Genomic DNA, 25,571 nt, shown 5'->3' on the forward strand with positions numbered 1-25,571 from the left:
TCTGTAGATGTAGTAGATTCACTTTATCAAGTTGGGGAAGTTCCCCTCTAGTCTTATTTTTCTGAGGATTTTTATCATGAATGGATATTGAACTTTCCAATGATTTTTCTGAAATAATTCATATATAGTATTTCTTTTTTTTAGTCTGTTAACATGATGTATGATATTGATTGATTTTCAAATATTGAGCCACCCCAGCATCCCAGTATAAGCCACACTTGATCATGATGTGCATAATTTTTTTTTTAGATACTGAGAAATGTTATTTGTTAATATCTTATTCAGGATTTTTTTGTCTGTATTCATAAAGGGTATTGGTCTGCAGTTTTCCTTTTTTTGTACTTTCTATTTTTTTAATGTTTATTTTTGAGAGACAGAGAGAGACAGAGCATGAGTGGGGGAGAGGCAAAAGAGAGAGGGAGACACAGAATCTGAAGCAGGCTCCAGGCTCTGAGCTGTTAGCATAGAGCCCGATGCAGGGCTCAAACTCATGGACCGCGAGATCATGACCTGAGCTGAAGTCAGACGCCTAACCAACTAAGCTACCCACGCACCCCTTTCTTTTGTTTTGATATCAAGCTAATATTTCATAAAATGAATTGGGAAGTGTTTCTCTCTCTCTCTCTTTTTTCTGGAACAGTGTATAGAATTGGTGTTAATTCTTTAAATGTTTGGTAGAATTTTCAGTGAAATTATCGAAGCCTGAAGATTTCTTTTTAAAATTTTATATTCAGTTTCTTTAATAGTGCAGGGCTATAGCTATTCAAATGATCTGTTTCATGGGTGCATTGTACTATGTGTTTTTTCAAGGAAGTATTCAATTTCATCTAAGTTGCCAAATTTGTGTGTGTAGAGTTTTCATTGCTGTCTCATTGCTATTTTCTATGGTTTGCTGTTTTTAATTTCATTGTTTTCCGATCTTATCTTTATTATTTCCTTCCTTCTGCTTACTATGGGTTTATTTTGCTCTTATGTTAGGTTGTTGAGGTGGAAGCTTTGATTGCTGGTTTGAGACTTTCCCTCTTTTCTAATGTATGCACTGAGTGCTGTAAATTTACCTCTCAGCATTTCTTTGACTGTGTTTCAAAAATTTTGTTATGTTCTATTTTCATTTTCATTCAGTTCAGTATATATATATATATATATATATATATATATATATATTTAAAATTTCCCTTGAGACTTCTTCAGTCCTTGTATTATTTAGAAGTGTGCTGTTTAGTTTCCAGGTGTTTGGATGGAGATTTTCTTGTCATGTTTCTGCTGTTGACTTCTAGTTTTATCTGTTGTTTGAAAGCACTCTGTATTATTTCAGTTTATTCATTTGTTATGGTCTAAGATATGATCCATCTTGATATAGGTGGCATTTGAAGAGAATATATATTCTGCTGTTGTTGTGTGAAATTTTCTATAAATGTCTGTTAGATCCTGTTGGTGGTGGTGTTTTCTATTTCTTGCTGATTTTATGTGTAGTTTTTTGTTTTTTTTTTTAACATTTTTTTGGGGCACTTGGGTGGCTCAGTTGGTTGAGCGTCTGGCTTCGGCTCAGGTCATGATCACACGGTTCGTGAGTTCGAGCCCTGCATCGGGCTCCGTGGTGATAGCTCAGAGCCTGGAGTCTACTTTGGATTCTGTGTCTCCCTCTCTCTCTGCCCCTCCCCCACTCATACTCTGTCGCTCCTTCAAAAGTAAATAAACATTCAAAAAAATTAAAAAATGAATACAGGGAACTGTTAGATCAATATATGCGTGTCCAAAGAACTGTTTTCATAGTTTAGTTTGAATTTTTGACCATTATTTCCTCAAGTACTTTCTCAGTCCTTCCAGGGACTCTGATGATACAAATGCTAGATTTTTTTATTTTTATAGTTTCATCGGTTCCCAAGACTTTTTTTTTTTCATTTTGCTCTCTCTTGATCAGATTGAGTCATTTCTGTTTATCTGTCTTTGAGTTTACTGACTCTTTCCTTCATTGCCTTCATTCTACTGTTGAGTCCATCCACTGAGCTTTTAATTTCAGGTATTATATTTTTCACTTCTAAAATTTCCATTTAGTTTTTAGTATCTTCTTTTTCTTCACTGAGATTCCCCCCCCCCCCCCCCCCCCCCCGCCGAGGCTTTCTGTTTTTTCATTCATTTTAAGCATGCTTGCAGATGCATTGTAGCATTTTTATGATGGTTGCTTTAAAATCATTGTCAGATAATCCTAACATTTTGGTAATCTCGGTGTTGGCATCAGTTGATTGTTTTTATTCAAGTTGAGGTTTTCCTGGTTCTTGTTTTGACAAATTATTTTTTTTGGAAACCTGGACTTTTAAATTATATTCTTGGACTCTGGGTCTCATTTAAACTTTTTGTACTAGCTAGCTTTTTCCACCACAGGGGGAGGGGAACGTGTCTTGTTACATTGCCAGGGGGAGGTGTGAGTACAAATTCCCCACTTGGCCCCTATTGATACCAAAGGGAAGGGGGTCTGCTTATTACTTTTGGAGGGAAGGGAGCTATAGCTACCTGGTCTTCATTGTGACTGTGGTAAGAGTGGTTTCATGACTGCTGGGCCACCAGAGGAAATGAGGCCTCCTCTGACACCATCTCAGTGAGGAGAGGGTGAAGCGGTTTGTTACTGCGGGGTGGGGTGGAAGAGAGGCTCCCTGGCTGGTCGCCACTGATGTCATGAGGTAGAGGAATCACTGCTAGATGATGGGAATGAAAATCCTGCTCCCTACTTGGCCTTCTCTGACTTCACCTGGATGAGGGTGTTCAGGTGCCTTATTACAGCCTCATGAGGATGTGAGTCTAGGCTCCCCATTCAGCCTTTGCTATTGTCAGCAAGGGTGGGGTCACCATTTTATTTTTCTGTAGTGTTTGATTGGAATGGAGCAGTGACTGTTTTGCTGACCTTGCTCCTTTCTTGGACCTTTGGAAAGAGAGAGAGGCATTTGAGGGACTTTTTTTTTTTGTCTGTGCCCATCAGCATTTTTAGGTGGCTCCTTGACCTCCAAGTCTGGGATATATGAGACAAAAAGAAAACCCAAGGGAGTCACCACCATGTCCATCCTTATGTCTCAGGGTCTCTACACAGTCTGCCTTCTTCTTGCACCTTTCAGAGTCTATTCATGTTTGTTGTATATATAATGTCCAGGGGTTTTATTTGTTCTTACAAATAAAAAAGAGAGAGAAAGGAAAAGTACATTTACTCTATCTTCCCAGAAGCGGGAGTACTTACTATAATTTTTATAGTCGTAGTGTCATTATCTTGATTTAGCTGGCCCTTCCATTAAAATGTTTGAGGAAATATTTCTTTAGGTCTCAAGGAATATAGTGAAAACTATAAATGAGTAGGACTGCTTTTTTTTTTTTTTTTTTTTTTCAGAATGACAAAAAGCAAAAGGAACTGAGAGGATATAAACTATCTTCCCAGATGGAGGTGAATCTACTTTCATTGAAATTGTATGTTGTGCATGGAGAGTCCTATAGAAATATAATAATTTAGGGAAAATTGTCCTAATTTTGAACTGCAAAGATTTATTTTTGCTCAAAATATAACTGGCCCCTTGATTTTACATTTTTGGAATTGCTATATAAATGCTTCACATTTTCTTTGCAAGCAGATTATTTGGGGGTAGATGCCTTTTAAATGTGGTACTGCTATCGATTTCCTCCTAATTGTATAATAAAGCCATCCAACAATGCTTGGAAGCTAGGCATTCAATATATATGCACTCACTGAGTGAAAGAGGGAATAAATGAGTGATTTATAAGAGAATTTTTTCTAAAGCCTTGAGGGTGTATATATTGTTATTTTAAGGACTTGTACTTGCTCTTCAATTTTATTTTGGAGGATTCAAATTTAAATTCATACTCTGGTTGGTTCGGGCATGTTTGTCAGCACTATGGCTCTTGGGGCCCAGGTTTTACTGTCCCTACTCTCGTAGTGGAATGAGTTGCACTGACAATCACTTACCCTTTACCTTCATCATCATCATCTCACACACACACACACACACACACACACACACACACACACACGTATTATCTTATTAATGTAGACATTCATGGGTCAGAGAGGTAGTATACATATCTTCATTTCCCGGGACTATTTCTGAGGTACATTGTGATACTTCTCAGCTAAGGATCACTGCTGTCACTCTTGGTCCCTTCTCTGCCTTCAGTCCTTCCTGTAGGACTACCTTTTGATGTAGTACTAGAAGCAGGTTTCCACTGATTACCATTGGAGCCCTTGCCCTACCCCATCAGACCCTCCTAGGTGGGGGAAGTTGCCCATAGCCTCCACTGTGGCTGCAGTGAGATTTAGACCCACTGCTCATGTGCCTACCTTTTTTTTTTTTTTTTTTTTTTTTTTAGCATTTATTCATTTTTGAAAGGCGGAGAGAGACAGAGCGTGAATGGGGGAGGGGCAGAGAGGGGAGACACAGAATCTGAAGCAGGCTCCAGGGGCTTGAACTCACAGAACGAGACATCATGACCTGAGCCGAAGTCGGACGCTTAACTGACTGAACCACCCACGCGCCTTTGTGCCTACCTTTTCATTGGGATTCCTAGAGGCTGTGGGTAGAGATAGTTCCATGGCATTCCCACTTGGAAAATGGAAAACGATTTCTCCACATTGCAAAGCATGGTTAGGTATTACTGCAGACCGGTACAGAGTAGTAGTTCAGGTGTGTTATAGGCTTGCTATACATCTTTCAGACTGCTGTAAGGACTTAACCATATTTTTTAATATTATTTTTCATGGGAAACACCTTATAGGTTTCAAACAACTGATTTGTAAGCTGGCTTTGGTTTATAAGTTGAAGACAGGCTGAATGCTTCCAGGTATGTGGTGCTGCAGGTAAGATTTGCAGGCATTGTGCCCTTAAAATGCAAAGTCTTCAAAATGTCAGGATAGGATCTGTTTTGCTTGCATATCTAGAGCACTCTATCACTGTATCAAGGGATCCTGGGATGAGTTTCAAAAAATATGTGTATGTTATATATATATATATATATATATATATATATATGTATGTTTTATATACACATACATATATAACATATGTAATATATATATGTATGTGTATATATACACACATATGTATATATATAGCGTGCAAAAAGACCACCTGGATTGGATCAAATCTGTAAAGATACTTCTTTTTTTGTGACCATCAAAATACTACCTGGAGTTTTATTCAAAAACAGTGAATTACAAATGTATTACTTCATAGAGCCCTTTATTGGATTGATATAATGAAATCATTAATTTGTAGATTTGATGGATTTTGAGATTGTGCAAAAACAAAACAACCTACTAGACTATTACTTCAGGGGATATAGCTATTAATAAAATGGAGAAACTCATTCCTGTAATTTTTTTTTTTTCACAAATGAATTGAAATGGTGGCATTATCTAACCATTTCAGAAACCTTTTTTGAAAAACCACAATTTAGGATGCTGTGGAGACACACAAATAAAATAAAAGGCAAGGTTTCTGCTCGTAAGGAAATCGTAATTGAATAAAGAAAATGGAAAATAGAACTGAGAATCAACCACGAATGGTGGAAAGACACAAGATTGTAGACATTGAATTACGGGTGTCAAGAAACACACTGTTGTCCTGATACAATCTCAAGTGAAACTACATATATAAATATTATGTAAGAACAAGTCAGAAGGTACAAAGTGAATGGTCAGGTTTTATCTGCATGTAATAAACTTATCCTCTCAGTTTTAATCCTACCTCACCATCCTTTATGTTTCCTATTTTTTATTCAGTGGAAGCACAACTCCTGGCTACCTGTGGGACCATGGACAAATCCCTTGCCTAATCCTACTTATTTTTTTCTTTTAATTTTTTTTAATGTTTATTTTTGAGAGTGACAGAGAGACAAAGTATGAGCAGGATAGGGGGGATGGTACAGAGAAAGGGAGACACAGAATCTGAAGCAGGCTCCAGGCTCTGAGCTGTCAGCACAGAGCCCGACGCAGGGCTTGAACTCAGGAACTGTGAGATCGTGACCTGAGCCAAAGTTGGACGCTCAACTGACCGAGCCACCCAAGCACCCTATCCCTTGCCTAATCCTACTTATTTCTGAAATGTAATTATTCCTATTGATAGAGTTACTTGATCAGATTAAACTAATGCATGTAACATTTTTATCACACTTTCTTATATATAGGGAAAATAATAATAGCCGATAGTTTCACTTTTGCTATGGCTGCTTGTTATTTTTTTTTGAGCAGGTTCTGTAACGTCAACAAGTCAAACTATGTTTTCTCTTACAGAGTGCTTCAGATTCTATACTATGCTGTTAACCTAGGTGAATCTGGGCTTAGATGGGTAAATTGGCATCAAGATCAGAAACCTTTCTAAATAGTGTTCCTGGATGAACTACATAAAAGTATTGATACTTCCCCTCAAAATCCTATTATTCTTTAAATATGCATTTTTATCACTAGCTTGCAAAGAGCATATTGCAGGTTTGGTTGCAGACCACTGCAATAAAGCAAATGCAGTAAAATCAGTCAAATCAGTTTAGTTTCCCACTGCATATAATAGTTATGTTTACACTATTCTGTAGTCCGTTAAAGAGGGTAATAGCATTCTATTTAAAAAGGGTACATATTTTAATACAAAATTACCTCATTGCTAAGAAGTGCTAACCATCATCTGAGTTTTCAGTGAGAATTACCAAAATGTGACACAGAGACATGGACTGAGCAAATGCTGAAGAAAATGGCACCAGGACTTGCTTGGCGCAGGGTGACCAAACCTTTCATTTGTAAAAACAATGAAGTATCTGTGAAGTGCAATAAAATGAGCTATGCCTGTAAATTATTTTATTTTTATTTAGTTTCATTAAGGATCTTATTTTTGGTTCGGGTTTGTACTTTTACACTCTTCGTAAATGCTCAGTCATTCTTCTACAATTGGCTTTCTATCATTTCTACTTGCATAAGCCTTGCTTTGTTCTCTTAAGTGACTTAAATGCTCTTAAAATCTGGTGGTAAATGAAGTTTGTTTATTCACGTAATCAGCATTAAGTGTCTACTATATACTAAGTACTGTGCTGGCATACTAATTTGAGTAAGAAATGGTTTCTGTTTTCAAGGGGCTTATTGTCTACTGCAGATGTGATAATATCACTGTTGCTGAAACTACTGGAGAGGAGTCATTTTTTAGCTTATTTTAAACTTTTCCACTTAAGTTTTGTCTTTAAAATGTTATAGTGTACTTCTGAAAGTTTCTATTTAGGTATCTCCAATTTTCATACCTTCAGAAACTGAAGTAGGATAGCCATTAGAGTGTAGGCTTTGGACCCAGACTACATGGGCTAGAATCACAGCTCCACTAGTTCCTAGCTGTGCGACCTTGAGTGAGTAACTACTTTATACCTGTTTCCTCTTCCACTGTAAAAGTTAAGTGAATCATGGTATACACCAGATGCTTAGAACAGTGGCAGGCATACAGTAACCACTCAATAAATGTTAGATATTGTTATTAGTTTCTCTAAAACATCAGAAATAATCTAATTCTGAGTTTTAGGGGTAAATTATTTTATAATTGCTATTCATTAGTCTTGATAGTATCTCAAAAACATAGGCTTCTGATGTTAAGTATACGCATTTATCAATGTTAGAAAACTTTTTTTTTTTTTTTTTTAAATAATCTCTACACCCAACATGGGGCTTGAACTCATGACCCTGAGATCAAGAGTTGCATGCTTTACCAACTGAGCCAGCCAGGTGCCCCCAAAACTTTCTCTTTTTTATAAAGAATTTTCAATTTCTAGTAACATGAACTCAAGAGCAAGGTGTTGCCAGGAAGTAAGAAAATAAGTGCAATATATGTAAGTAAAATTGGGGAAGAGAGATGTAAAGACCATATAAGGAAGTAGATGCCTTGGTGAGAGAGCCTATATCCTTCCTTTAAATTGTTTTTGAAGTTTATTTGAGAGTGAAAAAGAGAGAGAGAGAGAGAGAGAGAGAGAGAGAGAGAGAGAGAATGCCAAGCAGGCTCCACACTGTCAGCGTGGAGCCTAACGTGGAGCTCGAACTCATTAACTGTAAGATCATGACCTGAGCCAAAGTGAAGATTCGGGATGCTTAACAGCCTGAACCACCCAGGTGCCCTATATCCTTTCTTTAACATACAATTTCCTAGTGTTTTATAAGTTGGAATATGGGCTTAATACTAATAAGTTTGCATATATTTAAACATATGCCAATTTTATTTTTAAATCTCTGAGCACAGGTATATGATTATGGTTTATATTTAAATTCATGAGAATTATGCAGGTAGAATAACTGCTTCTCTCTTCTGCTTAAAAGTTATATTTCTCAGAATCATAATGATAATAAGAATCAATAAACAAAACTGCTGAAGCAAAGGAAAATCTTTGTTATGAACACCTTAATTTTTTTTTTTGGGGGGGGGTTCAAAAGAGGTATAAACATTTTTAGTTATGGCAGTTACTTCTTTAAAAATTATCAAAAGGCAGGCAAGGGCATAGGTTTATTCCAGGTTTATTTAAAATTTTAATTTCTGGTGAAATAACGTGACACTGATACATAAGAATACAAAGACGGCAAGTAACCTAATTCATCTTCCTGGTTTGCTCAAGCCTCCAGGCACCAGTCAAATATCGAAGTCGTATAAAAAGTAGGTCCTTGCCCATTTGTAGCCAGCTCCAAAATGGAACTAATTTAGAACCTGTGATTTAAAAATAATTAAAAATGAATTAACTTAAATAAACTCTGGAGAAAATATATCAGTGTGAAATTATATTTTAGAAGTCAGTCTACATGACCTTTGTGAGCTTCTAGTCACCTTATTTTTTATATTAGGTATGTATGCATGTAATTATGTATATGTGTATATATTTAATTCCATCTATACATTTAAAAATGTTTTTTGGGGTGCATTTTTTTTTTTTTGTTTTACATGCTACTTTTCAGTCTCATGTACTATAGAGAAACAGGTACATCTCCACATGTAATATAAATTAATAATCTGGGAGAAGAAATGTAAGACAAAAACTCACTTTTTATTCTAATTCTACCAAAGACTCTTCAGTTAGCTAAGATAAATACTATCTTAGCTACGACATCTTCTTGTCCAGTGGTTGCTAAGAGGCAGTATGCCAACCCTAGTTGACTACAGGAGATCTGCCTCCTGGAGCATGTTTTAAAAGCTTGTATTCCTTGATTTTATCCCATAGAACTGTTTTTTCAGTAAGTCAAAAATAGATTGCAGGTCAGGTAACGAGTGCGAGGTGGTAAACTGTCACAGACTGATTGGTGACAATTTTCCACATTTAAGCCCAAATACTCTGGCTTCTTCCTGTTTTTCTTTCTTTTTTCCCCCAAATTTTGAGGTAGAGTTGGCAAAATTGAAATATATTTAAAGTGTTGAATGTAAGGATTTGATATATATACATATATATAAACACACATACACTTACATACACATACTGTGAAATGCTTACCACAATTAAGTTAATTAACACAGTTAATTAACATATCCACCTTAATTTTATTTGTATCATTTACAAAAGAAACATCTTCAAAGCTGAAGTGAGTGGTTTCTCTAATAACAACAAAAACAAAACATCTTGGAAGTGAAATGAAACTGGGAAGGATCTAAATTGTGGAAATTTTGGATGGCCCTATTATAAGGAGGAGGCACTGAGTATATATGGCTGACGATTCTGGGAATGACTGATACAAAACCGCTCATTGAGTGCCGGTTAATGAAAAATAATACACAACTATCTCTGAAATGCAAATGAACAAATGATATAAATATGAAACCCATTTTTACTTTTCCCCACTTCAAATTCCTACAGAGTCTATGCTGGGCATAAATCAACACAGATCAACACAACAGATCTTACAAATCTGAGCAATCTTTTACCAGCTTCTCAATCCCCTTTGATCTAGGTAGCTACTGCAGAGAGTACTAAAATTTTTGTAAGCTAAGTTTGATTCAGCAAGACTCCAAGACGTTTGCATTTGTTCTGTACTGTATAGTTTGTATGATCCCCAGACTGCTTCTTAACCTTTTCCTGTCCCTAAACATCCACGGTTATGTAACAGTCATGGTATACTGCAACAGTGACTTTCTGAGAGGAGGCCATGCTCAGCAGAGGAGGAAAGACTCAGTTGAAAAATCTCCACTTGAATGGTAAGTGCGCCCACACTGTGAATTAACTTAGGGGCATTGTAAGGTAAGCAAAGGAGAAAACCAGAATATTTTTTACGTTCTACAATACAAGCTTTCAAAGCTTTTTCAAACAGGAATTATTAAGATTTCTGATAGATTTCACATTATTAGAGATCTTAGAGATTTTCACATTTTTGGATATATGTACAGATACCAGTTAAAGACTGGCTCTGAATGGATGTGGAGATTTGTGGTAAAAACAACCATAGTTCCTTATTAAGCTCTGCATGGTGGCTTGTAGGTAGTCAATACCTACTGAGTAATGAAGTAAGACAACATTAAAAAAAAGATGACACAAACAAAATTTATCTTAAAAGACTTACCAACTTTCTTCTAACCTCAGATTACCATGATCTTGTCTGCTGTAGAAGTTTTACTGAATTCTACAGTGGGGTAGGGTAGTAGGCCTATTGAAGCCCCCAGGAGGAGACTGCAAGGATAGAGAAGGTTGTGTGCCGTCTGGAGGGTGGAGGGGATTAGTAGCCAGAACTCTACACAACCACGTCTGAGTCAAGCCAGCTGAGGAGGTCTTGAAGGGGGCAGCCAGTTAAGTTTACTGGACTACTGTATTGTCTCCTATCTCCCCACCCCCACCTAGGATCAGCCGTAACATCAACAATATACTCACCTTCAATTTCAGTCCAGTTGACAGCAATTTCTGCTATTGGAATTTTAAAGAACTGTGCTATGTAAAGCAGTTCTACATCAAATGCCCTGAAACAGAAAATATATTGATTTTTATTTTTAAAAAGAGAGATAGAGTGTAATTAAATCTCTACTTTGGCATGTTTTAAAGAAACTTAAAAGGCAGATATAGAGCTTATATAGTAAAACTGAAAGTCAGATTCACAGAAGGTCAAACAAAAGGTTAAGTAGTTCAGGAGCTTCAAGGTCAATAATTTAGTGTGTCATTGCATAACATTTAGATGAGAAATATGGTGTCTCCATCACAAGTCAGAAACCCCCAGAGGTAAAAAAGGCCGCTTGGGCTCTGAGAAAATTTAATCATGGAAATTTTTCAAAATCAATTGCTTTCAATCCCAGGCTTCACTACCTCAAGGTACAGAACTCATAGCATTTTCAACTGATTCAGAGAGTTGATAAAACAGAACTCTGAGCACCTCTTACAGAAAATGTCCATCACTTAAGAGTTGTTTGATTTCATTCATCTACCACCAGAGGATCACGGTTTCTTTTCTTTTCTTTCTTTTTTTTTTTTCAAGTTTATTTATTTTTGAGAGAGAGAGCATAAGTGGGGAGGGGCAGACAGAGAGGAAGACAGGATCCAAAGCAGACTCCAGGCTCTGGGCTGTCAGCACAGAGCCCAGTGTGAGGCTCAAACCCACGAACCATGAGATCATAACCTGAGCCCAAGTTGGACACTTCACTGACTGAGCCACCCAGGCGCCCTAAGGTTTCTTTTTTAAATACATGGTTCACTAGGGCCTTGTTTTCCCCTTTGCCCTTCCTCATACGTCCTGGGCAATACAGTACTGCCAGCTGTTGAAAGTAAAAAGCCACTTTAGATTAGTCTGAAATGCTCTTTGGGTATAACTAAATATATACATGGGAATTCGATATATTGTCTCATTTTCACTTAACCCTGTTAAAATCATCTCCAGTCTGAATTCCCAGTTCATCCTTCCTTCTCCCTATGAAAGGCTCCAGAAGCTCCTCCTCAGTGGTTTAGATCAAATCTGCTTTCCCTAGTTTCTGAATCTTGACTTCAAAATTTTCCTGGATTCTGCTTACAAAATTCTTGAAGCCAGTTTCTTCCTCTCACTGGCAGTGAGCTCGGGGAGAGCAGCACCATCACCTGCTAAACCTTCTTCACGCTCTGGTAACTGAAAGCGCTCGAGTCCTTCACAGCTTTGCTTTCCTCTTGAGCCATTAAGCCCCCGCTTTCTGGACTGCATGGAACACACTTCGGACTTCCAGGGGGTTGGTTTTAAAATATTAGCACAAACACGAAAATACCTAAAACCCACTTCTGCTTGATTTCCCTGATTTCAGACAACTTGAATTTGGGAGTTCTGTCTTCTTGGCCACAAAACTGTGACTGTCCACTGTGTGACTTGTTTAAATCCCAAGTGTTTGGATAAGTGAATATGAAAACGTTAAAAAAAAAAAAAAAAAAAACATGTAATGCTTTTTCTTATCCTAATAAAATATTTACTTAAGATGATAAAACCATCTACAAAGGCGTTCTTTGTGTTGTTAAAAGGACTGTGTAAAACTTCTGTTAACTAGCATGGGACACTCACGAAAGGAGGAAATTTTATGAATATTAAACCTGGTTAACCCTTAACCCTCCCCTTTAACACAAAACCAAAAAATACCCAAAAGGTTGAGTTGATTCTAATGATATGCAATAATTTGAACACGATTATTAAATACTGTTCTAAGGATATCAGCATATGATGACTTATCAAAGACACAAAACAACATAAGAATGATGAGTGGAAAGGAGTGGGGAAAAAGAAGCACGGATTAACTGAAATTACTTTATATTTACAAAAAAACCCTGTAAGGACTATTCATCTTCTATTACTTTTACTATATCCTTCTCTTTTAACATTTTAAAAGACACGAAGATGTTTGCTTAAAAAGAAATTTCCAGTTCACATCACCATAAGAGACCAATCTGTCACCAGAGCAAACATAACTGAAATACCAAGTACTTCTGGATAGAATCTCACACTACGGCACATAAGCTTTATAAGGGTCACTCTCCATCTCCGATGCCTTCACGTGTTTTCACAAATGCGGGGAGGGCAGAGCCACTGTTTTCTTTTGTTACTCAGTTTCTCGTATAGCTGTGACCTCACAGATCTATTCCTGAAGAACAAAGGGCGCGTTGATACTCTTTTAAACACACCAGGCACACATGTCCTCTACTGCTCCCTCCTGAAGTCCCACTAAAATTAAAACACGTAAGAACAAAGAAGGGATGAAAGTAATAAAACAAATCTGAAACTTGGAAAGTAGCTGGACAACTGGGAACTAGGAAAAGTAGACTGTGAGAAGCGAGAAGCCTAGAAGCAGGCTATGGGTCCCGCAGAGCTCTCCAAAGGCTCAGGCATCCCTGGCCTCACTGCAGATGAGGTCTGCAGGTGGTGCAGGTGGGGCTTCAAAAGGGAGGACTCACAGAAAAGCTCAAGGGGATTCTCCTTTCCGCAAGTTGGTTGTGTGAATGCTGGCAGCCAGGCTCATTTCCACCAGACAGGAAATCAGGAAATCCCACTTTAGTGAAAACAACCAGCCCAAAAGATAAGGACAGTTGAAAGTTTCCCACATAAAGCGGCCCACTATTTAATCCGTGGTGAGTTGATCAGAGTTCTCTGATCATGTACACAGCTTCCGATGAGCTTTGTAGTACCACACTAAATACGTGTGAGGCCAGACTTTAATGATAAAAACAAAGAAAATTGGGACAACAGAAACAATGGAGGGAAAGAAGAAAATGTCACAGTTTTAAATGAGACATTAAGTAGTGGAAGGTACTGTACTCATGAAACGAATAAGGTAAAAAAAATGAATACCAGAAAACAAGAGTTGTAGGAAGTTAACATTTTTGATAGCAGAAACACAAATTTAAAAGGAGCGCTAGATGATAACATTGAGGAAAATCTCAAAAGACATGAAACAGAAAAGAGAAGAGAAAATTACAGGATCAGCACAGAAGGCTCACATTTGTTTATAGGAGAGAAGGAAAAACTAGAGAAATTATTTAATGACTAAAGGACATTTGTCAGCAGTAAAGGACCCAGGTTTCCAGATTTAGAGTGCCTACTGCATACACAACAAGATGCATGAAAAAGCCACATTAAGTCCCTGAATCATGGTATTTCAAAACACTGTGGAGTAAAAGCTTCCAAAAGGGGATGGAAACAGCGTGCCATAGACAAAGAATCAAGATTCAGATTACTGACAGAATTGGACTTCTCTCCAGAAACACCGAGTGCCAAAGGCAACAGAGCAATGTTCTCAAAATCCCGAGGAAAAATGATTTCCAACCTAGATTTCTGTCTCCGGCTCGCTATGAGGCAAATGTGAGAGGAGAATAATGCAGTGCATTGCCAACGCAGTCTCAAGATTTTGTTGTCATTTCTTTAGGAAGATTCACAGAGGATGTGCTCTACTACAATAGGGATATAAACCCAGGAAAAAAACAGGAGCTGTGCAGCAAGCCTGAGAACAGCTAGAAAGGTGAGAGCCGATGAGATGTCTCCAAGAAAAAAGTGAAACTGATGCACAGTCTGGAACACACGGATGCACTGGAACACACGGAGAGGTACTTTCTCCTTCTCGCGGAGTGTGAACGTAAGTAAGTGACAGGTCCATGGTCAAGTAGTGTGACAGAAAACTCCAGAAATTTATTATCTTCAGGAAAACAAAAAGTACTACAAGGTAAAATAATCAGATTGTACACTATGGCTTGAATGTGAATTATCTTTACACACCTGTACCCATCAGTAGTGATCTGTATTTAGAAACTGTATTAGGAGGATATGTGTGAAGGGTATACAGGGGTTTAAGAAAACTATACTTCTCCATTGATTTATTTTGGAGTAATATCTAAAACTGAAAAAACGGAGACATGGCTATGCAAACCCATTATTTTGAATATGAAAGTAATTACCACAAAGGAATAGCACACAGCTGAAAGTGGCCATAGCCAGGGAGTAGGAATTGGGTTGAGGGACAGGGAGCAAAGGACGATGATTTTTTTTAGAAGCCTTATGGAAGTGACTTTAAATTATAACCATGTATATAACATTGATTAAAAAAATATTCATGGGAAGAAAGTACATTTCAAGGACTCCATTTTTTAAATTACTCATAAACTGGGGCTGGGTGGCTTAGTTGGTTAAACATCCGACTTCAGCTCAGGTCATGATCTCACAGTCTGTGAGTTTGAGCCCTGCATTGGACTCTGTGCTGACAGCTCAGAGCCTGGAGCCTGCTTTGGATTCTGTGTCTCCCTCTCTCTCTGCCCCTCCCCTGCTCACACTCTGTCTCTGTCTCAAAAACAAACATTAAAAAAAATTTTTTTTTAAATTACTCATAAAAAGAGTCAAATTATACCTTAATATTAAATGGAAATAATTTAGGTGAGATAACAGTTCTGAGGATGGAGATTTTATATATATATATACACATATATATATATATATAAAATTAAATATATTTATGTGATGTTAAATATTATGCTTAAAATTTTATGTTTAAAAATGTTAAAATTATATAAATATTAACATACATAAACATACATTTATATTTAACATTATGTATATCTTTACTGTTTAGCATAACCCATACTAGGTCTGTAATTCTGAATCAGAGATGCCTGCCTATTGGTTTTTAACTATAGCTTGATGTATTCTAATACCTAGAAACTCTACTTGACTTGAATTTCCTGAAAGTTATGAGAAAAACTGCAATGAAATTTTAGAATAAGTCCTTAAAATATCAGTCTGAGGGGACACTTACATTGGACATAAAGAGTAGATGCACAACTTGGTTTCTATAACTTGTGCTGCATAAGAAAGAAATACTTTAGTCTTTCTTGATTTTAAGTGCAGGAACAGAGATGCTTGAATAAAAGCCACTGATGAAACATTAATATGGTGACGGGCATATTGTTAATCAAGTTGATACATGTATATTTAGTGGTTTTCCTTTACAGGCATAAAATAAACATGTGGACCCTAAAGAGAGATGTGAGAGGCTAAAATTTTAAATGAGGTCAATCCTATGTTAATCAAGCCCAAATAAATAATTAAAAAGGCATGCACATGAACATAAAATTTAAAAGAGAAAAAAAGTTTAAAATGTTCTTTAACTTAAATAAAACTCTAGAATTATGCTGTCCAATATAGTAGCCACATGAGCACTTGAAATGTGGCTAGTCTGAAGTGAGATGTACTATAGTTGGAAGACATGGTACACAGAAAAATGTGTAAAATATCTGAATATTTTTTCATACTGAGTGCATGCCGAGACGATGACATTTTTATACAGTGTTAAAGTACACTATTAAAATACATTTTGGGGCTCCTGGGTGGCTCAGTTGGTTAAGCATCCAACTTAGGCTCAGGTCATAGGTCATGATGTCACGGTTCATGAGTTCCAGCCGCACGCTGGGCTCTCTGCTGTCAGCAAGGGTCCGGCTTTGGATCCTCTGTCAGCCCCCACTCTCTGCCCCTCCCCTGATTATACTCTCTCTTAAAACTAAACAAACATTAAAAAAATAAATTTCATCTGTTTCTTGTTACTTTTTTAGTGTGGCTACTAGAATATTTAGAATTACATATATGTCTCACATTATATTATATATTGGACATTATATTACAGAACAGACATTATATTGCCAGAACAATTATGACAAGAGAAACTTCATGATTTTTAAGTTATCAACCCTAACTTAATTATCAACCCTAACCCTAACGTCCTCAACCCTTAGTTCCCAACTTCCTTTCAAACTACAAAGAACCTAGCTTTTTGACCCTAGTTCTGAACCCAACAGTTGACTGAAAACTATATCCAGAGGGAGGGCTTTACTTCTAGAATGGCTTCTTAAATTAGATTCACTGATTTTGAAGTCCATTAACTATCAATATATTTTATTTTTCAACATAACAGAAACATGTATCTGAATCTGAAGATCAAATATACATTACTTAAACAATTTAGGGGTGCCTGGGTGGCTCAGTCTGTTAAGTGTCTGACTTTGGCTCAGGTTATGATCTCAAGGCTCCTAAGTTCAAGCCCCTTGTTGGGCTCTGTCTGTGCTGATAGCCTGCTTTAGATTCTGTCTTTGTCTTTCTCTGCCCCTCCCTCACTCATGCTTGCTCACTCTCTCAAAAATAAACATTAAAAAAAAATTTTTTTTTAAATTTAGGATAGATATTAAAAACCATGTTTGATAATTTTAATCCTGAAATTATAGTTTTTTAAAGTTATGGGGTGTTTATATGATATCTATTTATAGGGAGATAACATATCTTTGCAAATAGATGCACAAAAGTTACAGAAACTACAAAAATGGAATCTACTGGAATAATTATGTAGATTCCCACCATGAACACAATTCATATAGAACCCATGAGTAACACTAAGTATTAATTCTTTCAACAATATTTAGGAGCAGCTATAATGTGCCAGACACTCTATTAGATAGGGGGATGGATGTATTAGCAAACAAAATCAGATGGGATTCTTGCCCTTTTGGAGCTTATGTTTTAATAGAGACAAAGAAACATTATGCAAATAAAAACAAAAACCTAATGATGTGATGGGTGCTGTGAAGAAGGGCTTATGGTACAGCAACATCGTACGATTAGGGGCATGTGATCTGATTTGGAGAGTAAAAGTTCGTTGCCCTATGGAAGAGCTGAAGGAGGAGAAGTTGAAAAGGGAAGGGTCCCTATGTAGAGACATGGGTGGGTAGATTACGCAGCACCTCTCAAGGCCATGGGAAGGCACTGGGAAGCTACTGAAGGATTTTAAACAAAAAAGGTGCATTTGATTGATTACTTCTAATTTTGAAAAGACTGACTCCTTGGGCTACAGCGTAGGACATGATGGTGTCTTGGATGGTGGGGGGAAAGACAAAGAGAAACAAAGGGACATAAAAGCCAAAAGTAACAGGTCTGGGCCATGAACTGGACATGTGGAGGACCTGTGGGAATGTCAGAGCTGACTGCAAGGTTTTAAGCTTCCATGTGTCAGTGTTACTCACTAAACCGGCAGAGAGCTGAGGAGAGGTCTGGGATGAAGACAGGCCAGGGGACTGGGATATGTCCGGAGAGTGAGCTCAGAAGTATGGAGCACTGCTGATGGGTTAATTAAGACAGTAAGTGGTCATATCAAACATGACCACTGGGTTTCATGACAGGAGGTAACGAGATGCTTAGATGGAGGGGCGGGGGAAAAAATCCACACTGAGGTGGCGTAAGGCATGAGTGGGAAGTGAGAAAACAGGGACAGTGAACATAGAGTGCTCTTTCAAGAAAAGCTGGCTGTGAAGGGAAAAAGGGCTGGAGCTGGAGAGGTACTGAGGGGGGCTATCAATAGAGAGAGGCTGTTTTTTGTTTTTTGATTTTTAAATGGCAAGGGAAATTTAAACTTGTTTTAAAAACCTGTGTAAAAGATGTGGTTAAGGAGAAAAGACAAGACAAAATAAATGAACAGGATGAAGTTTTTAAGAAGGTAGAAGGTGGAGACGGGGTGGGGGGGCGCCTGGGTGGCTCAGTCAGGTAAGCGTCTGACTTCAGCTCAGGTCATGATCTCACAGTTCGTGAGTTTGAGCCCCTCATTGGGCTCTGTGCTGACAGCTCAGAGCCTGGATCCTGCTTCAATTCTGTGTCTCCCTCTCTCTCTCTGCCCCTCCCCACTCACACTCTGTCTCTCTCCCTCTCTCAAAAATAAATAACCATTAAAAAAAATTTTGTTTAGGGGTTCCTGGGTGGCTCAGTCGGTTAAGCGTCCAACTTTGGCTCAGGTCATGATCTCACGGTCCATGAGTTCAAGCCCCGCATCAGCTGACAGCTCAGAGCCTGGAGCCTGCTTCAGATTCTGTGTCTCCCTCTCTCTCTGCCCCATCCCTGCTTGCACTCTGTCTCTCTCTGCTCTCAAAAATGAACAAACGTTAAAATTTAAAAACAAAACAAACAAACAAACCACAGAAGGTAGAAGGGGATGCAGAGGTCCAAAGACTGGTTTGTCATATGCCGGAGAAGGAACTTACTAGTGAAAAGGAAAGAACAAAAAGAAAACGGGTACCCTCTTTCACTTTGCTATTTCTGAGCTTTTTTTTTTTTCTTCAAAGGAAAAGAAGGAAGCCTAAAGAAACAGGATGTTTTTAAGGCTTTTCAATTTGTACCATCCACCAATGAGGTGAAAAAATTAACTTTATACCATATGTTTGGTTTGAGATTTTGAAAATTAGATCCAACTCAGTAAAAGAATAAAGGCACAGATTAACTTTACATACATTGTCAATTTTGTTTAAACTTCAGTGTTCACTCTGAGAATATAGGGCTGTTTCTCGTTGCCTGGAACAACTGCTGTGTAAGACACGCCCAGGACATCTGCTGGGAACTTACCATCGTTCGATGTGCAGAGATGAAAACGTCCGTGAAGCTGCTTCTCGAGTTAATAGTTTGAAGCCACACTGTGTGTCTCTGATCCCTTTGACACAAAGGAACCACACCAGAAAGTGGAACCCATACATGAGCAGAGTACGGAAGTAAGAACGCTGAAACAAAGACAAAATATAAATGACTTTTCCATTAATCTGTAGAGGACAATTGAAAACACCTGGCTGTAGACAACTGCATTTTAATATTTAATTGACTGGGTAGATCTTACATATGAACACCATTGTTCTGTTGGCTTCACTGGCAAAGTATATTATATTAGAGCAGGGGAGTGGTACCATGGGAGCAGTTATTCATTTCCCACAGGTTCGAGAAGAATCAGACAAGAAGAATCACAGTACCTGTGAGGGGTCAGGGCTTTACTCTACCAGAAGTACACCACAGCAGTTTTGGGCTGATGAACCAGCATCTGGTTCATCTATAGATTTTGTGCCTGTTTGCCCCAAATAGATTTCAGTTTCAAAAAAGGTGACAGTTACTGGAGATTCTTGGAAAAACAAAACACTATGGTTTCAACCTAAAGTTCTGTGCTTAGTTAATGAGAATACTGATAGAAAAAGTACAGCAGAGTATCTGTCAAAAAGTCACAGACTAAGGAGTCTGAAACAACAGTCTCTTCAATTAGGTATGGCAGACATCTGATAAATATACTTTTAACAATTAAGTTTTTTAATGCTTTGGATATCAAACCTAAGTGGTCTGTAATCCTATCTGAATATTCACTATTATTAGTAATTACTTTTATTAATAATAGTAACACAACATAATATTCCATTATACATTAAACATTGCAAACGTTAAAACATAAGATAAATAGGTCATTAATTATCATATTCAAGACTTTCATGTTTAAGATTAAAAGTTTTCTCAAATGTAATAGATCCATGGAATGATACACGATATCATATGTGTATCATAATGCTACACTAGCAACCTACTAAGAATCTATGTAGAACATTTAATATTTCATACTATTTAGTGTTTCCCTTCCTCCTTTTGGCTTTTGCTTTTTATAACTGTAATCTGTAGTGTCATTCTTCATTTACGTGGCTTTTTCTATTATTATCAAACAGAACTATGACGCACCAGTGATAACACAACAAAGTACAGAAAGCCAGTGACCTGAGCAGACTGATTATTTGAATCCTGGCTACATTAATGATTAGGGTGGCCTTGAGCACATTACTTCAACTCTCTATCCCACTTTCCTCTTTTATCAAATGGGAACGAAAATGCCCACCTCACACAGTTACTGTAAAGATTAAATGAGATAAGATTAAAGCCTTTAGCCAAGTGTTTGGCACAGACAGTAACAGGAACTCAATAAATGTTTTTAATAAAGGAAGAAAGCTTGGGAGCTCACTTTACATCCTAACTGCAGTTTCATTTGTGTATTAAACAGGGCAGGAAGGGAAAAAGAATAAAACACTTATCTATAAGGTATGTGAAACATTTTTTTAAGTGTGTGTGTGTGTGTGTGTGTGTGTACGTACTTCTCTGTGTTTTTATTATATTTCACATCACAAAGGAAAAAAAAGTGAAATAACACAGTGGAACAAAATAGCTGCTGTGCAAATAACTGAAAATGATTAGTCTCCATTCTTTCTACATTAGATAAAATTTTAGAACTCTCTAGAAATAAAAAGTGAAAAGAGTACTAAAGCAAATTGGAAAAAGCATAAGAGCAGCTCACAGAAAAGGACACAAGAGAGCCCTTTGAACATATAAAACAATGGTCATTCTCATCAGCAACCAATAAAACCAAATTTTAACCATAGCGTGATACCGTGTTATACCCATCCAACTGGCAAACGTTAAAAGGAATCATAGCATTAAATCTTTTGTTAGGATGTGGAGCAATGGGATTATTCCACTAATGGAAATATGAATCAGTTACCACTTTGGAGCAGTTTTGCAAAATGTTTGTCAACTGTAAAACAAACTTTTTGGAAGGATCTATCACTTCTCACTTATCACTTAGAATCATTAGTTATGTTCTGATGTAAACAGGTCTTACCTCTCTAAGCAGATAGGGCAGAAACCTCATCTTAAAATACTTGGGTAATCTCATAACAGCTTGCTCAGAGACTTTCACATAAAATATTTCCAATAAATACTGGTTGACTGATTAAACCTCCAAAAGAGCACTTATGCTTACAAAAGGAACAAATAGAAACTGAAAGATAGAAAAATTAAAATCACAAGGTAAAAAAAAAAATAATAATAATGCCTATAAACTATTTTCCTTGAATGATCTTCTATGTGATTTAGGTGAACTTACTGGTTACCAAATGGAAATACTCATGGCTACTCTTGCTTGGATGTTAATAGAAGATTTTTGTTTGTTTAAGGATAATGGTTATTTTTAAAAAAACAGAAACACATGGACTTCACATGAAGAACTTAACTTATTTGATTCCTAACATACAAACAAAAGGATCTCCCTTTAATTTTTATTTTAACTTTGCAAAATATCTTACAATTTATAAGACATCTAAAAATATATTATGCAACGGACTTAGTTACATAAACCTAACAGTCGTAGAGTAACATTATACGAACTTCTGAAACAGACATTTAAAAATATGAAGGAAAAAGACATTCACTACTTCATTATTAACAATATTCTCTCTAATGCTGATGAAATGTAAATAAGGAATTCAGGTGGAATTTAAAGCTGACTGGTACTTTTATTATCTTAAAATAAGTTCAAAGAAGTCCCAAAATGTAAGCCAAGACTCTTCGAAGAAATTCTAAGGACATCAAATAAACACCAATGGATTCTATTTTGAATCTTTTAAAAATAATAAATGCAAGAATACCCAGACAATATAAACATCCCTGTTATAACTGTTACACAGAACATATGGGCATATGAACACACTCTCTCTTGCCTTCACTAGCTTCTTAATTACTCTCTTGCTTCCTATTTTTCCAAATCTTTTTTCCTTCACCAAATACATTATCCTTTCTACTTTTCTACATTTTTTAAAAAGGAAAAAAGTAAACATAAAATCATTAATTTAATATCAGCCTGGTCTCATTAAGTGTTTTTGTTTATACAGATAGTTTTTACATAAACAATTATGCAGTATTTATAACACTGTACTCTTTTTTCTTCATATAACCTAATATTTTGTATATTTTCTCATATTATTATATAGCCTGCATTATCATCTGTTTTATTGGCTGCATATTTCATCCAGGAAAATATCTGTATTTTCTATTGTTGGAATTTAGCATTTTATCATTTCTTTTTTGTTTTTAGATATCAAGTATTAAGTTTTATTTTTTATTTTTTCTATTTTAGGGAAAGAGAGAAAGAGGTGGAGAAGGGCAGAGGGAGAAAGAGAGAGAGACAGAGAGACAGAGAGAGAGAGAGAGAGAGAGAGAGAGAGAGAGAGAGAGAATCCTAAGCAGGTTCTACACTCAGCATGGAACCTGAGATGGGACTCGATCCCACAACCTTGGAATCATGTCCTGAGTGAAGATCAAGAATCAAATGCTCAACTGACTCAACCACCCAGGCACCCCTATAGTTTCTATTATTTTATAATTATATAAAATTATAAAATTTATATAATTATAAAATTATAAATAATGTAAACATCTTAGACATATACTCTTCCTCTTCTTATCCCCTGTGCATCAGTAAATTGATGAAGCTGGACTAGCTAATCTCTAAGCAATCTTTCAATTTTAAATTTCTAGGAGTATGATAACCTCGATGGTTAACAGATTACCTTTTTTAAAACCAGTGAGTGTCCACAGAGACACGGAACACTGGATTAGATGCTGAAGATATTAAAATAATTTATTTCTTAGGAAGAGTCTAGGTTTCCATACTTGAACATAATTCTTAAGAGGTTCTATGACCCTGCCATCAGTATATCTTGAAAAAAAAAAAATTTCTTTGTGTCTTATTTCAGAATCATTGAGGGAGGGAAAGGTTTAACCTTTTATTCCACTGGTTCTCAAACTCTGGGTGTAAGTGTAGCCTGGGAAATTGTTAAAAATGCAGATTCCTGGTTCATTTCTACAGTCTTATTCAGTGTGCCTGGGATTGGCTTAGAAATACACATGTTTAAAACCAAAGAAAAAAACCTCCCCAGATAATTTTGACCTTGGGTTGAAGAATACTGCTTTATTCTTGATCTATTTGGTGACTCCAGTAGATGAACCATAAAGAATATAATGGACAATTACTGGGCTTGATACACTGGGCCCACATTTTTAAGTGAATAATTAAAATAATTTTAAAAATTAAAAAAGAATTTAAAATTGCACAGAATAAATTCCTTATTATTTTTTCCTCCCAAGTTACTCCAACTTTTGTAGCCCAATAATACAAATTACAAAATGAAGAATTTAAGGTCTTTAGTGAGGGCAGTCACAACTTGTTAAATTTTAAGATATAGTACTTTCTAAGAGGAATAAAGTTAAAAAAAAAAAAAAGGAAAAAAACAAACTTTAAATGTACTTAAATGTGCCATTAAAAGAAAAACTAAAGGTAAGCTGAATGGTTCAGAACTGTATCATTTAGAAAAGTTTGCCTTATATCAGAACTGAATGGGGACTCCTGTGTCTTAAAAAGAAAAAAAAAAAATAAGCTGCTTGCATTCTAAGTCAAAGTGAAGTTTACATCCTTTTTTGTAAACTCACTGAGAAAAATAATCAATTCCTAAATGTGTTAATCTTTCACACAGTAAAAAATTATTTTCTTTCCCTTTGAAAAGAAATTCATTTTTATGAAATTAAACATGAAAGCTTCCTTTTTGCTAATGAGTATGAAAAAAAGAAAAACAAAATCTGATCCAGGACAGTTAGTAAAGCCTCACCTGAGCAATTGATTCTTTTTCCAAGTGAGCTCGAGATCCACATGCAATAGCCATTTGGTCCTGAGGAAAAAGCAGTAAAATGATTTGTCAGTATTTGAATATTTGAATATCAATAATCAAATGTGTATTACGCTAAGCGAAATAAGTCAAGAGAAAGACATATACCATATGATTTCACTCGTGTGGAATTTAAGAAACAAAACAGATGAACAAATGGGAAGGGGGGAAAAAAGAGACAGGGAAACAAACCACAAGAGACTCTTAATGACAGAGAACAAACTGAGGGTTGATGGAGGGAGGTGGTGGGAGATGTGCTAGATGGGTACTAAGGAAGACACTTGTGATGAGCACTGGGTATTGTATGTAAGTGATGAATCATTGAATTCTACTCCTTAAGCCAATATTGCACTGTATGTTAACTAATTAAAATGTAAACAAAAATTTTTAAAAATAAATATTAATAAAAACATTTATTTTCAATCCAAGTATCTCATTTTTTAGACACTGATTTTTTTTTAAAGTCACATTAAATATCTTCAAAGGTTTACTAAGGTATTCAGAATATGTACAGCTTCAAGAAGCCTGATTATACTTACTAAGAGGCCAATATTCAGGGCTAAATATCAGGGGCATGTACAACTTGAAAATTCATATTTTTAAATGATTTTTCTGATTAAAAACACTGTATCAACATAGTTAGAGGGAAAAATAGTGGTATTAGAAAGAAAAGGGTATCTGCAGCTGGTATGATTATATCTATATAATCATTACTTTCTGGAAAATCCAAGATTATCAACTACTATAGTAAAAACTACTACAAACATTAAGGGAATTAAAAAAGTGGAACAAAATGAATATATATCATACTTTAGTCTTCATATGTACAAACAATAATCAGAAAATATAATGGAAGACAGTATTTGTAAAGTCAAGAAAGGAAAATCTAGAAATAAACTTTACAAAAACGTAGCAATATCTAAATAAAGAAAACATGTATATGGTACCAAGGGAAACAAAAGAATCCAACACATAGAAGGGCATACCATGATCATGGATGAGAACATGTGTTGACAGTATCAAAAATCAATTCTCCCTAAAATTAATCTTTAAATTTAGTACCATACTGATAGAAATATCAAAATAATTTTCCATTGAACCAGACAAGCTAATTTTTAGAGTTAATATTGAAAAATAAAGAACCAAAAGAACCAGGAAAATTCTAAGAATGAGGAATGACTAGCCTTAGAGGATTTAATATACATTATAAAGCTATAATAATTAAAACTACAGTACTAGAAAATGAATAGATAAGTCCATGAACCAGAAAGGAAAAGCCAGAAACA

At 36.2% G+C, this 25,571-nt stretch overlaps 1 protein-coding gene across 2 annotated transcripts in view; it reads right to left on the bottom strand.

Moving 5' to 3' along the window:
• Positions 1 to 8,511: 8,511 nt before the first annotated feature.
• ALG5 (ALG5 dolichyl-phosphate beta-glucosyltransferase) overlaps positions 8,512 to 25,571 on the bottom strand; it is a 42,362-nt gene continuing 25,302 nt past the window's right edge. For both annotated transcript variants that reach the window (XM_030309300.2, XM_030309310.1), the window contains 4 exons: positions 24,229 to 24,288; positions 19,337 to 19,488; positions 10,855 to 10,940; positions 8,512 to 8,714 (listed from right to left, as the gene is read on the bottom strand). In XM_030309300.2, the coding sequence (XP_030165160.1) occupies positions 8,599 to 8,714; positions 10,855 to 10,940; positions 19,337 to 19,488; positions 24,229 to 24,288 (414 nt within the window). In that variant the 3' untranslated portion in view covers positions 8,512 to 8,598. The remainder of the gene's footprint in view (positions 8,715 to 10,854; positions 10,941 to 19,336; positions 19,489 to 24,228; positions 24,289 to 25,571) is intronic.

The sequence above is a fragment of the Lynx canadensis genome, chromosome A1 (assembly GCF_007474595.2).
Source record: "Lynx canadensis isolate LIC74 chromosome A1, mLynCan4.pri.v2, whole genome shotgun sequence".
In the NCBI taxonomy this organism is placed as follows: Eukaryota; Metazoa; Chordata; class Mammalia; order Carnivora; family Felidae; genus Lynx; species Lynx canadensis.